A 12969-nucleotide genomic window follows, 5' to 3' on the forward strand; every position below is an offset into this window, starting at 1 on the left:
AACAAGGAATATAATTTCTCATATTAACAAAAACAAAATGTATGAACAAAAATTGAAACTTAATCAATAAATATAAATCTCTCCGACATGCTGCAATTGTTAATTAAGTGTGATCTTAATTATTTATATTATTATTATTTATTCACTTGCATTGACCACGGATAAATGAAGAAGACGAGAAATAGTGCAACTATTATAAGAATTCGAAGACTTCTCTTATTATTTCTTTCTTATGAATTATTTTCAAAGCAATTAATGTTCACCTTTAAAAAAGTCTGACCGAATCTATTTCTTAAATCACACATTTTTATTATTATTATCATCATCACCAATAATAACATTATTTTTATACTTTACAATCTAAATCAAAGGGAATGTTCAACATATATCCAACCAAAAAGGAAAAAAAAAAAGAATTCTTACATATTATTACATAAGAATATATGATAAGTATATGTTTTAACAATAATATCCTTTTTCTGAAAAAGTCATTGACCTTGGACACACAGAAAACATTCCATGGTTGATGCTGCTTTCATATTAGATGCAAAACAAGTCTTATTCATTTGTATTTATATATATGCATATATTCTTCCTTTAAGGTTCTCTTGTTGCTGCTTCTGCACGACGTGAAAGTGAAGAACATGAAGAATTCTAAGAAAACGGGTGTACGGAAATACCAAAAATCAGAAAATCCACGTCTGCGATGGACACCTGAACTCCATGAATACTTTGTAGAAGTTGTGGAAGGTCTTGGTGGAAAAAACAGTGAGTTCTTCCTTCTTCAACTTGATCTAGGGTTACCTTTTTCATCTCTTTTTGTTCATCATGTTCATTCCCAGAATTTCATTCTATTTTTTCTTTTCATTTTTTGCTTGATCCTTTGTTTAATTGAGCTGATTTATACAATTTCTAGCTAGATTTTCCTTTTTCTTTAATCTCTGTTGTGTTTCTTCTAATTATTCCTCTTATATGTGTGAGAAGGGAGAAAAACAAACCATTAATAATGACAGAAACAGCTTACAAAAGATTTATATATATATATATATATATATATATATATATATATATATATATATATATATATATTATGCAGTGATTCATCTCTGTTTTTCCTTCTCTTGTGAGTGTGACGATATGTATCTAAAAAAAGAGAAGGGATTGTTTTTTTTTTTTGCTATATTTCAAGTTAAACCAGTTCCTGCTAACGATTAAGCATGCAAATTGGGTTTTGCAGAGGCAACTCCAAAGAGCATTCTGCAGATGATGCATGTGAAAGGACTAAGAATCTCTCACATTAAAAGCCATCTTCAGGTATATGTATATATAGTTATCCCATGTGGTCCAGTAAATATTCTTATACATGGTTATATATTTTCATAAAATACCTGTCAGTAGCTTTATTTATTTTTCTTTTACAAGTGAGATTAAGCCTTTGATTTTGTGGTTTGGGGAATGAGGAGGTGGGTTAGAACTTACAGAACCCCAAGAATTGAAGAATATATATAACAATGTTTTACCTAATAAGGCAATTTTCTTGGTTAATTCTTCTTCCTCACAAGGAAAAATACCTAATCTCTTGTCTCTATTCAAAACCAATCAAATTAAGGATGAGACAAAAATTAATTTCTATGGTATTTCTTTTTTTCGTACCAACAATAATTGATGAAGCAACAAAAGGAAAGAAAAAAAAAACATTGTGGTTTGTGGAAAGCAAGATTTGTCACAATAGGTAGATATATATTGCACTATACGTTCATGATTATATTCCATTGCTTTTCAGCTGACGACAAAAGTTCATGAAGAGCCATATATAAACCCCATTATTATCCTCACTTCTTTTTGCAGTTACTTTAGTTGTTTTCTTTTGTTACTTATGTTGTTTCTTTCAATTACGTGGTACAGAACAAAACGAAATGATCAATAATATCTTATTTGTATTCATATCAGTTATCCTTTAGGTTATACATGTACGACTTGTTCGTATCAAAAGAATGAACAAAATTTGCTTTACTGTTAAAAAATGTATTTTGTGCACGCGTAGCTTGTAAAAATAACAATAATTTATCTGGGTTAGGTACATGTGCATATGCAACACGAAAAAAAAAAACAAATATATATTTATATATATAAATATAAGTTTTGAAGACGTGAAACTCTTTCTCTCTTCTTCTGTCTTTAGCAAAATCTGTGAAAACAAGTTTTGTTGCATTGTGGATAGCTAGATTGCTTTTTGAGATGCCAAAAGCGAATATCTGTGTAAGCTTTAAAGAAAAGGAAACACTTTTTTTTTCCTTTATTAGGCTTGAAAATTGGTTGTACACTACACCTATCTCCAGTTTCAGTGTACTATTACTAGGCTTTAGCATATTATATTGACGTTTATAACCATGCGTTATAATGTGATTAAATCAAATTGAGTACAAAGTATGAGAAGAAAAGAAGGGGAATAAGTTGATATAGATTTTGATCGACTCTAGAATGACTTTTGGAAGCTTTTGAATGTGTTTTTAAAAATGTTCTATATGATCCATAAGTTCTAAAAGCATTTCTAAGACATGCCACTAATTTCAGTCCAAACATAATAGAGAACGAAATGATCGTATTTTTAATTAATGTGACATTTAATATAAAACATTCATTTGTTTTATCAATAATTAATTTTGTTAAGTAATTTACTTGATTACTTTTTGGTCATTTCTCTTTTCCGTATTGTTTTTATTTATAATCTTTATATTTAACCCTTCACTTAAAGAATCTCAACCTAATTCTACACATGTTATATATATTTAACTTACGTATCAAAATGAAAACCTTAATATTATTGCGGCTATACCAATTCTCTTTGTCTTTTGGTTCTCCTAATTGCATGTGGTTGTAATAATTTCGGAAACTAAAGACATAATATTTGTGTATAGATATACAATTTTCTTCTAGTAAAATATGAAGGAAACTAATTTAATGTTAAATATATATTTTTTATTCCAAGAGGAAATTTGGGTTTTAGATGTACAGGAACCTTAAGGGACATACGATTCTCTCATCAATGCATCAGGAGATGGAAGGGAATGAAGATTATAAAGATCTTCCAATGTGCTCCAATTGTTCATCCCAAAGGTAATAATAATTCATGCAAACCATTTCAACCCTATTGAAAATAAATTCTTATGTTGAAGTAGATCCAACCTTAGAATATGAATTTTCTTTTATAACGTTATATACTATTTTTGTGTATGAATGAAAACCCTTTAATCTCGTAATATTCACAATACTGCAAACATAGTAAATAATTCAATGAACATGAAAAAAGCTATCAGGAAAAAAAATCATATACAGTTCCATCTACATCTATTTATCTATCTATCTATCTATCTATCTATCTATATATATATATATATATATATATATATATATATATATATATATATATATAATATATATATATATATATATATATATATATATATATATATATATATATATATATATATATATATATATATATATATATATATATATATATATAAAATTTAAACTAATATGTAATTTGTTTTGTTGAATACGAATATTTATTATTTGGATTGAAGTATTCATTTTTATTTGAAACTGCGAAGGTCCTAACTCTCTATTGGTTGAATATTGTTTCAGCTGTTGTTTCCAAACAATACTATATTCTGCTGATAAAAAAAATATATTTAACTTTGATTACGTTATTTTAACGTTAAATAATAACAAATCTATTTTTTAATATTATATATAAGTATTTCCTTTTCTTATTTGTTCTTTTATAATCTTTTGCATGTATTCATCGTTAAGAGATAAGAATTAGGCATGAAAAACATTTATGATTTATAGTATATTGGTGCTGCATCACTCACTGTAATCGTGAATTATTTTACATATTATTGTTTTTCTATTGTTCAGATCACAAGAAGCAAAATTTAGGGCAACAAAATATGATATGGGAATTGTGACTCAAGAAATTCGCCCGTCAGAAAATAAAGGACTTTCACAAACCAGTGAAACAGATTATGATCTAAACCAGGTACTGTTTTTACCTACTATTTAATTTGATATAGCACTTTCCTTACTTTTAGAAATTCAAAAGTTTCATAGTATTGAACCATTGTTTAGAAACCGTAAGGCTGTTTGATTTGTGAAGCACTCTTCTATTTCTTGATTTTATATATCAAAAAAATCAAGCTACTTTTTATTTTCAATGTTTTTCACTAAAATGTTGAAAATACTTCAAAGTTGTAACACTCCAAAATTAGACATAAGTATATATGTAATTATTACAAACTTTGAATATATACATTTCAAAAGAAAGAAAAAAAACTTATAGGTGTGTTTGTATGTAAAAGATCCTAGGAAAACTATTGACTTACCACATTAGTAGAATCACAACATAATAATGGATAATGTTTAAATTAAACATTAGAATTCAATTTATATGTGAATAATTCAAAGTAGTGTAAACAATCACACAATACAAAAAGTTACATCAAAATTTAATGGTTTCCATAAGACTACTAATTTCAAATTTAGAGCCACTAACACTTTCCACCAATCTACTGTTCATTAAATGATTACTTGTGTGTACATAACTTAGGTTATCATTTGAATCTAGATTTCTTTACCAACCCCTTAACTTAACACTTACACTTATACAAGATCTTAGCATATTAATAACATATTTTTAAAGTCAAAACTGTGATAGAAGTTTTAAATTTCAAAATGGTAACGTATATAATAATTGATATTAATGATATATTTTCACGAGTCAAGTTTATATAAATAAATTTGTAACTTTAGTATACAAAGCTAAATCTAGTCATAGCCCAGTTCTAATTACATAGTTGTTTGATTCGTTCCATTTAAAAGGAAGAAAACAACAACATATGAAATACAAAAGTTTTTATTTAGGAAAAAATATAACGAATAAGAATGAAATTTACCTCGGCACCAATTTGAGTATGGTTTATTTTAGCAAATGAAAACATTTTCTCAAATTATATCTTTACATAATACTTATATGTAAGCTTATAATTGACATGTAATTTTGATTTCTTAATTAGTCCTCCATAGTTTACACTTTTATTCCTTCACAATTTAGTTAGATGATAAGTTTAATGAAATAATTAATATTATGCTTATTATCAAACTTCTAAACAACTAAATGGAAATTTAATTAGACACAATACTAATAATATCAATTACTATTTTGCAGGAACCCGAATCATGTGCATACATACATAGTGATACTTCAAATGAAGAAAATAGTAGAAGAATGAAATTTCTTGATTTCACATTCTCTTTTAGTTCTGCACTAATTCCAACCATGCATGGTAATCAAGAGAGGATGCATTTTTCTTCACCAAATGCAGCAGATAATCATGCCGTCGATTCTAATTCTGTACAACCTCATGGGAGCAACAACTACATAAATTTAGACCTAGCAATATGAACAAGGATCGTATCTGTAACCAACCACGCATTGTTTATCGTAGGTTTAGGTTTTTGGCAAAGATTGTAAAAGTTAATGAATTATTGTATAATCTATAATAATTAAAGAAAAGTTTAAACCGTCCTTCTATTAAGTCGCTTAATTTATATTGCTTTTACAGATTCGTGTCTTTTAAATTTATATGCGTTTTTCTATAACATATTTTTCTTTTAAAGATCATAGGTTTAATCATGCATGATCGAACTCAAGTTAAAGTTTTCATTGACGTTCTACACAGCTTTAACAACCTGAACATGACTTTTCTTATCAGTAAAAAATCATAACTTTCAGAGTTACTATTTGTTCACCCCAACCCACCATATACTTACGTTATTTGCCATCTTGATTCTGCAGCATGCCTATTTTTCGTTTATCTACCAGTTTTGCAGACTATGTAATATGCCTGGTGGCTTACCTCAGCATCACTACACCTATCACCTGCATAGCAGGGCAAATATGATCAACAAATCGAGCAATTTCTCTGTTTTGTTACTCTTTAAAGTGCAGATTGGATATAACTCCCCAACTAGAGGGGTCAACTTTACCATTGCCCATGGCCCAGCTTTGGCCAATCCTTGTAAAAAACCTCTTTTACGGGGCTACCAATTGATGGGGCCAAAAAAATCTCGACTATAAGACTTTCATTAACTCTTAAAAACAATAGACATTCAACCTGGGTCATATATCGAGTTGGGTTGTCTCGTGCCACAAGCCAATATGGGCCAGCTTAGGCTGAAGGTCGAGATAGGTCGGCTTAGGCCGAAAGTCCAAACGGGTCGTTTCGGATAGAAATTTGAGACGAACTCTCTCGATCTGTAAGTCAGGAAGGGTCAACTTGGGTTGAAGATCGGGACGGGCTAGCTAGGGCCAAAGGTCAAGACCAATCGGCTAGGGTCAAATGATGAGACCTGCTAATAGATTTAGCTCCGACCAAAATTCGACCAAGTCTGTCCCATTTGAAACTCGTCCGAATTTAGCTGTGTCTGCCCAAACCGAATTTTGGTCGATTCGGCCCCAATGAAATTCAAGAGGTCTACCCAAAAGCATGTGGTGGCTGACAACTGGATTAAAGCTGAAGTTCAATGGTTTCCTAAAAAGGTGATTTGATTGTGAGTTCGTCGATTGTTAAATGGTAATGGATATTTGCTATGATGTTTTTTTCTATGATTGGATTCATTTGCTATCGTGGTTGTGATGTCATAACCCCTAGCCATGGCCAAGCACATTCAAGAATAGTAGGCTTCACCTATGGAAGGCGGGCCCAAGCTCTTATCATCTTGGGCCATCAGTGAGTTGTTAGTAGAGTAGATTTATTTTGGGTCTTGTATTATAGACCTAGTAGTATAGGGTTTTCTTTCAGGTCTTGTGTAAAAAGCCAAGTAATCTAAGGTTTCTTTTGGGCCTATGGTTGTAGTCTACGATTTTCATTTTAGAGGAGGTGAGCCCTACGGAGACACATGGATCTAGGGTAAAAACTCTAGCTTAGAGCGCAAAACTTCTAGAAGAAGGTTTACCTTATGCACAGATGAAGAGATAAATTCTAGAAGCTTGTGGGCACTTGGCTATAGTGGTCTCCAAGTTGCTCTCTTTTGTGAGACACATGCTCTTGCTATGTGTCCTTCTCCTATTGGAGAGGGTTAGTGGTCAAGTGTCCTCCTTTTAATGTAGAGGAATTTTGCCTTGGTCTCTAAGTTAATAGAATGAGGTGATAAATATTTCCATTTAATTTAGCAAAGAAAATAACAATATCAAGATGAGTAGCATCCATACAACCATAATCAGAATCGTCATCTTCACAAGCAAATTGTGTTTTTCTGTTCTTCTCCTTATTTTTTAAGATACTTTGGTGTAGTACTACTCAAATGGCCTTTACCATCGTAATGATAACATATACTTTTATCTTACTTACCATTATTTTAACCTTTTTCTTTTTGAAACTTTCTTTATGACCATGTCCACAATCATGATCCCTAGCATTATCACAACAACAACCAAGGCCACAGCTATGACCATGAAAATATAAATAAAAAATATTGTTGCATTCACTTCTAGGAATGGAGCGGGACCAGTTGGGCGAATCTCATGATTTTTCATCAAAAGTTTCATTGTTTTGTTCAGCGATACAAAGGCGTTGTTCAGCGATACAAAGGCGTGAAAAAAATTCAAAATATTTGTGAAATCTCTATCATAATATTGTTGTCGAAGGAGAAAATTAGTTGCTCAAATGCTTTATTTCTTGCTTTAATGGTATCACCAAGACTCATTGCATCTAAATGTATTTCAACATTTAATATCCAATATAAGTAGTTCTTCCTTGTAATATCAAGGGTCACAAATTTAAATTTTGCAACGTTTCACATGTTTAGAACTAGCACATAAAATAATAATGATAATAATAATAATAATAATAACCATAATAATAATAATAATAATAATAATAATAATAATAATAAGATAGAGATAAAAATTGATAAAGTCAAACAATTCTTATCACAATATAGAATTTAAGATAAAATTGTAAATGAAGAAAGGATTAGAAAGAGCCTAAATTGAGACACGCATAGCATTGACATAAGAGAGAAAAAAAATACTTTCACTAACGTTCAGTTGGTTGGAGCATCGTATTGATAACGTGTGGTAAAATAAAGCTAATAATAGAGAAATGAAGAAAATGAAGAATAGAGAATGAGAGAATGAGGAGCAACTTTTTTGTATACCTATTACTGATAGAAAGAGTCCTACTTATAGATACAACATATAACCCATAAAGGATACAAATCAAATAGTTAATACAAATATTTACATAAAGAGTAATGAATCATATGAGTATCAATCATATCAATCATATGAGTAACAATATCAAATCAATGGATGACCATTAATTTACAACAAGTCAATGTTTTTCTTACCATATCATATGTCCCTTTTGCAAAATGTAACTTTTTCTAAAGTCAGAAAGGCTACAAAACTTTTATGTGTGTCTAAATGATAATAGTTTGAATGTGGCAATTCATTGTCATATTAACTAACTTAAAATTGGAACATAAATATTGATTCTAAAAATAAGAGTGAATAGTTTGAAACAATTCTTACTACTCAATTTATAATTAGAATGTTCATTCTTATACAATAAAAAAGCTTACTAATAAGTTGATGTTTTGAGTGTGGAGTCGAACGTCCATTTAATCGATTTGTCAAGTTTTCAAACCTTCATTTCAATCGTCCGTTCAGTGTTCCCATTTGTCTACCGATCGAGGGTACCTGCTAAATGAACTTTCATATCAAAGTCAACAATGGTTTGATTGATGGAAGAAATAAATGTAATTAATATGAGAGAAAAGTCCCAACAACCATACATGTAACCTGAATTTATAGTTTCATACATGGGCTCGTGATTAGGGTGCCTAATAATGATCCAATTGTTTTTTAATCTTGATTACTGACATGTTTACGCAAATTCATAACTGTTAATTCATTCTGATGTCATTCGGTATAACTATCTGGATGAAGCCTCTCATAATTTGTATAAAGGACATTAGGGTGGAATCCTGGGGGTAGTCCAACTGCTAGGAGGGATCCGCTCGATTGTCGAGCAATTGCTAACCATTGCATATAATTTGTGTAAAAGGACTCTAAGGTGGAAACTTGAGGGTAGTCCAAATGCTAGCATTATGAGGGATCCGCTTGGCTACCGAGCAGTTGTTTATCACATAGATAAAGATCTTCTTCAAAGTAATGTCAAACGAACAGTTGGAAAGATAACCGACCGATCCATACAATACAGTTGATATAAATGATAATTTTTTTTGGTTAAATATGTTTTTGGTCCCTTAATTTTCAGTGAAAATTAAAATTAGTCAATTTTCGAACCTTTTATCCAATTTAGTCCCCAACTTTAGATATGTGTGAATTTAGTCCTTGTAACTAAATTTTGTTAAGTTTATTTGACATTTCAAACGCGTTCAATGATAACATTTGAGTTGTTTATACTATTTGACACATTCCGCTTCAATGTTAGCTGAGAAACGTGTTTGAAACATTAAATAAATTTAACAAAATTTGGTTAAAAAGACTAAATTCATGCATTTGTAAAGTTGAGGGACTAAATTAGACATATATAATATCAAACCTATAATAATTTAGTAATTAAATTTTAAAATATTAGTTTAACGAATTTGATGTCGAAATACTATAACGTTACGATTTGTAAGATTAACTTACTTTGATGTAAAAAATAATTAATTAAGCTATATTGTTTAACCTAACAATTCACACTAGTTAATTCTATTTACCATCATGACAGATCATACTACAAAAAAATTGTGAATTAGTGTTGGCTAAAAGCATATAAAAAACTTAAAAAGCCAACATTACATCATAAGAGATGACAACTCTTAAAACTTGGAAATTAATTGGGGTTGCATCCATCAAGTCAATTCCAAAATTGTTCAATTATGATGTCACCATAAGTTAAAAAACACTTCATGCATCATTTATAATATACATTCAAATATAAGTGAAAATGGGTTAGTTTGACCAAAAATGTACTCACTTAAGTGAAAATTGGACAGATCAATGGATTCAGCTGAAGTGTTATTTTTGCTTGAATGAAAAACCCTTCGCTTGATCGAAAATATGATTGAAAGCAAGATCCTTTTAGCTCTAATTTTGCTTGAATGAAAATATGAGAAAAATCAACCTCAATACCGAAATCAAACAATTTTTCAAAAGCATTTTATTCACACAACTTTTAAACAATTTAAAATAATCAATCTAAGCCATTTCCAAACATCATCCATTCACTCTTTCGATCCAACCATAGTTATTGAAACTCATTATACATACATACACACACACAAGTTTCATTCATTCAACTATTCAACTTACTACAAAAATCCATTCAACTATAGACAACTATACAAATCACATCTCAATAAAACAAGTTCAAACCACATACAACCTTGAACAAAACTCAATATATTATGACCATGTTATCTTCACTTCAAAGAAAATTTCCAAAAATCCAAGCAGTGAAACTACTTAAAACTTAGACTTAAAGCAAAGTATCTAATCACAACAAATTTTCAGTGTATGATAAAACAATTTAAGAGGATCACTTTTTTCAACTGACTCCACAAAGATGGATAACAAAATCATAAGAAAAATAAAAGAAGAAAGAATTTCTAGAGTAAATAGAAACTTATCTTGTTTAAAAATTTGATCCCGTAGAAAAGTTCCCTAACTCCTTAATTATTGTGAGATGTTATTAGATTCTAAAAGACACGAGGTGTGGTGGCATAATCAAAGAAAAAAATATAATAGAATAAAAAGAGAAAAATGAAAAAAAAAGAGAAAGATGTAAAATAAAGAATGAATGGGACTTGAGACTTATAGTCATCTCTTAAACTCGATTTATATTTCTAACAACTTATAGTTTTTCAATACAACTCTAATTAAGGTGATTTTTTAACCTGATCATGCATTTTCAAACTCAATGATCCATTTCTTTACCTAAAATTTTAAAATAACCATAACAATAAAAGAAAAGATGACAAATTCATAAACTTATAATCTCACAAATTTTAAGGATTTAAAGATGAAGTGTAGAAAAAAAAAAAAACTTTAATTTAGGATTCATAAAGGATGTAAGAGAAAGAAAATTGGGATTCACTGTACATAAAGAACAAAGAAAACAATATTGAACATGAAGAAAATGATGAAATAATACCTTTTTAACTTACTCTTTATTAAATCATTGGGCTGATAACTTTTAGACAAGAATGGAAAAAATATCCATACTCGTGGATATACACAATAAAATTTGCCATGAATAGTAAAAGGACATCTTAAATGAGTACATGAAGGAAGCAAGAAAACTAGTACCCCTTCATTAACGAAACAGGTTTGAGTATCTATACATATATGTGGATACCCACAAAATTAAAAAAATTTGCCATTTTTTTAAACATGTGACCAATAGTTAATGAAATGAGTTACCAATCATTTTTTCTTATGTGGATTGGATGGTCGGTAGACACTATTCATGTCTGACCGATCCATTGTCATCTTACAATTGGCGTAAGACAATAATTTGACTTAAAACAATTATACTTTATATATTACTATTTTTAGTAATTAATTTAAATAAATATATCTAAATTATAGAGTGCTAATATATATATATATATATATATATATATATATATATATATATATATATATATATATATTATTTCTCAAGTTATTTTATAAACTTAGTTTCTTTTACTTTAATTGAAAATTTTGTATTCAAATCACATTTAGGTCATTTTCATTAATAAATTTCAGATTTGGAACTAAATTTGTCAAGTTAAATTAATTTTACTAAATACAAGATTTGATCTATTCATCTCTTCTTTTTTTCTTTTTTACTCACTTTTAAAATATTGAGAAATGAGTATTGTTAGAAGAAGAAATTGATGAAAAAGAAGTGGGTAAAATTAAGAATGAATTAAAATGTTTGCTTTAGTTTGAACTTGAGCTTTTTAAGTAGTCAATTGAAGTTATAAAAAGGTTATTGATGTTATGAAATATAAAATAGGTATATAATGACGTTCGATTTATATCGAAAGGTTGAGAGATATTTTATTGATATTATGACATATCAAACCTGTTTTACAATTCTACATAAGTTTTTGTTTTGATTTACATTTTTCTTAAATGGGGGATTTCACTAAAGCAAAAATAAAATAGATATTCAATAGAACAACAAATTTTCACTTTGTTCAAGTGATGTTTCCTTTAGTGAAATATTGATAAATGGAGATTATATGTTTATATAATTGATACATTTATTGTGATATGTGTTTTATGATATACATTATATATATATATATATATATATATATATATATATATATATATATATATATATATATTTATTGTAAGCAGTATGTATATAGTTTTATGGTATTGTAAATATTTTTTAAGTGAATGATTATACTTGATCTGAGCTCATAGGTAATGGCAAATAAATAAAATTAAGAAGATACATGTTCTTACTAGTATTTTCAGATTTATACAAATATATGTAGCTATATGAATATTCTTGACTAGGATTGTTAGTTTAAGTTTTTAGGATATTAATCTTAAATAAATTTTAGTCTTTATAGAAATAAATGAATTAAACATTCTTATAAGAAATATATGAACATTTCAATATATTAATTATTAGTTTTCTTTTTACACTCTTAATTTAAGGAAAAGACTATTAATGTGGCATTTTCTCACGTAAAAGTGTATATTAGACTATTTATGACATAAGTAATGTTAATTAATTGAAAAATTATTTGTCAAAGTACAAATAATGTCATTAAAAAGATCTAGAACCATTAAATAAAAATAAAATGAATAAGAATAAGAAATGAATGGAAAATATAAAACTTAACTATGTTGCATGTAACTCACTCTGGTCTATATATTTA

The 12969-nt window shown here is 28.6% G+C and overlaps 1 protein-coding gene across 1 annotated transcript; it reads left to right on the plus strand.

Moving 5' to 3' along the window:
- The first annotated feature begins 487 nt into the window (after nt 1-487).
- LOC114187568 (probable transcription factor KAN4) lies at nt 488-5585 on the plus strand. Its single transcript, XM_028075844.1, has 5 exons — nt 488-768; nt 1238-1314; nt 3008-3117; nt 3925-4045; nt 5231-5585. The coding sequence occupies exons 1-5, from the start codon at nt 645-647 to the stop codon at nt 5465-5467; spliced, it is 669 nt and encodes a 222-aa protein (XP_027931645.1). The 5' UTR covers nt 488-644; the 3' UTR covers nt 5468-5585.
- The last annotated feature ends 7384 nt before the right edge of the window (nt 5586-12969 follow it).

Source organism: Vigna unguiculata, chromosome 6 (assembly GCF_004118075.2).
Source record: "Vigna unguiculata cultivar IT97K-499-35 chromosome 6, ASM411807v1, whole genome shotgun sequence".
Taxonomy (NCBI): domain Eukaryota; kingdom Viridiplantae; phylum Streptophyta; class Magnoliopsida; order Fabales; family Fabaceae; genus Vigna; species Vigna unguiculata.

Bases quoted from the DNA above. Each gene is read 5' to 3' on its own strand.
- LOC114187568 (XM_028075844.1), top strand. From the start codon at position 645: ATGAAGAATTCTAAGAAAACGGGTGTACGGAAATACCAAAAATCAGAA. The intron at 769-1,237 runs GTGAGTTCTTCC...TGGGTTTTGCAG, and splicing joins AGGTCTTGGTGGAAAAAACA to AGGCAACTCCAAAGAGCATT. The intron at 4,046-5,230 runs GTACTGTTTTTA...ACTATTTTGCAG, and splicing joins CAGATTATGATCTAAACCAG to GAACCCGAATCATGTGCATA.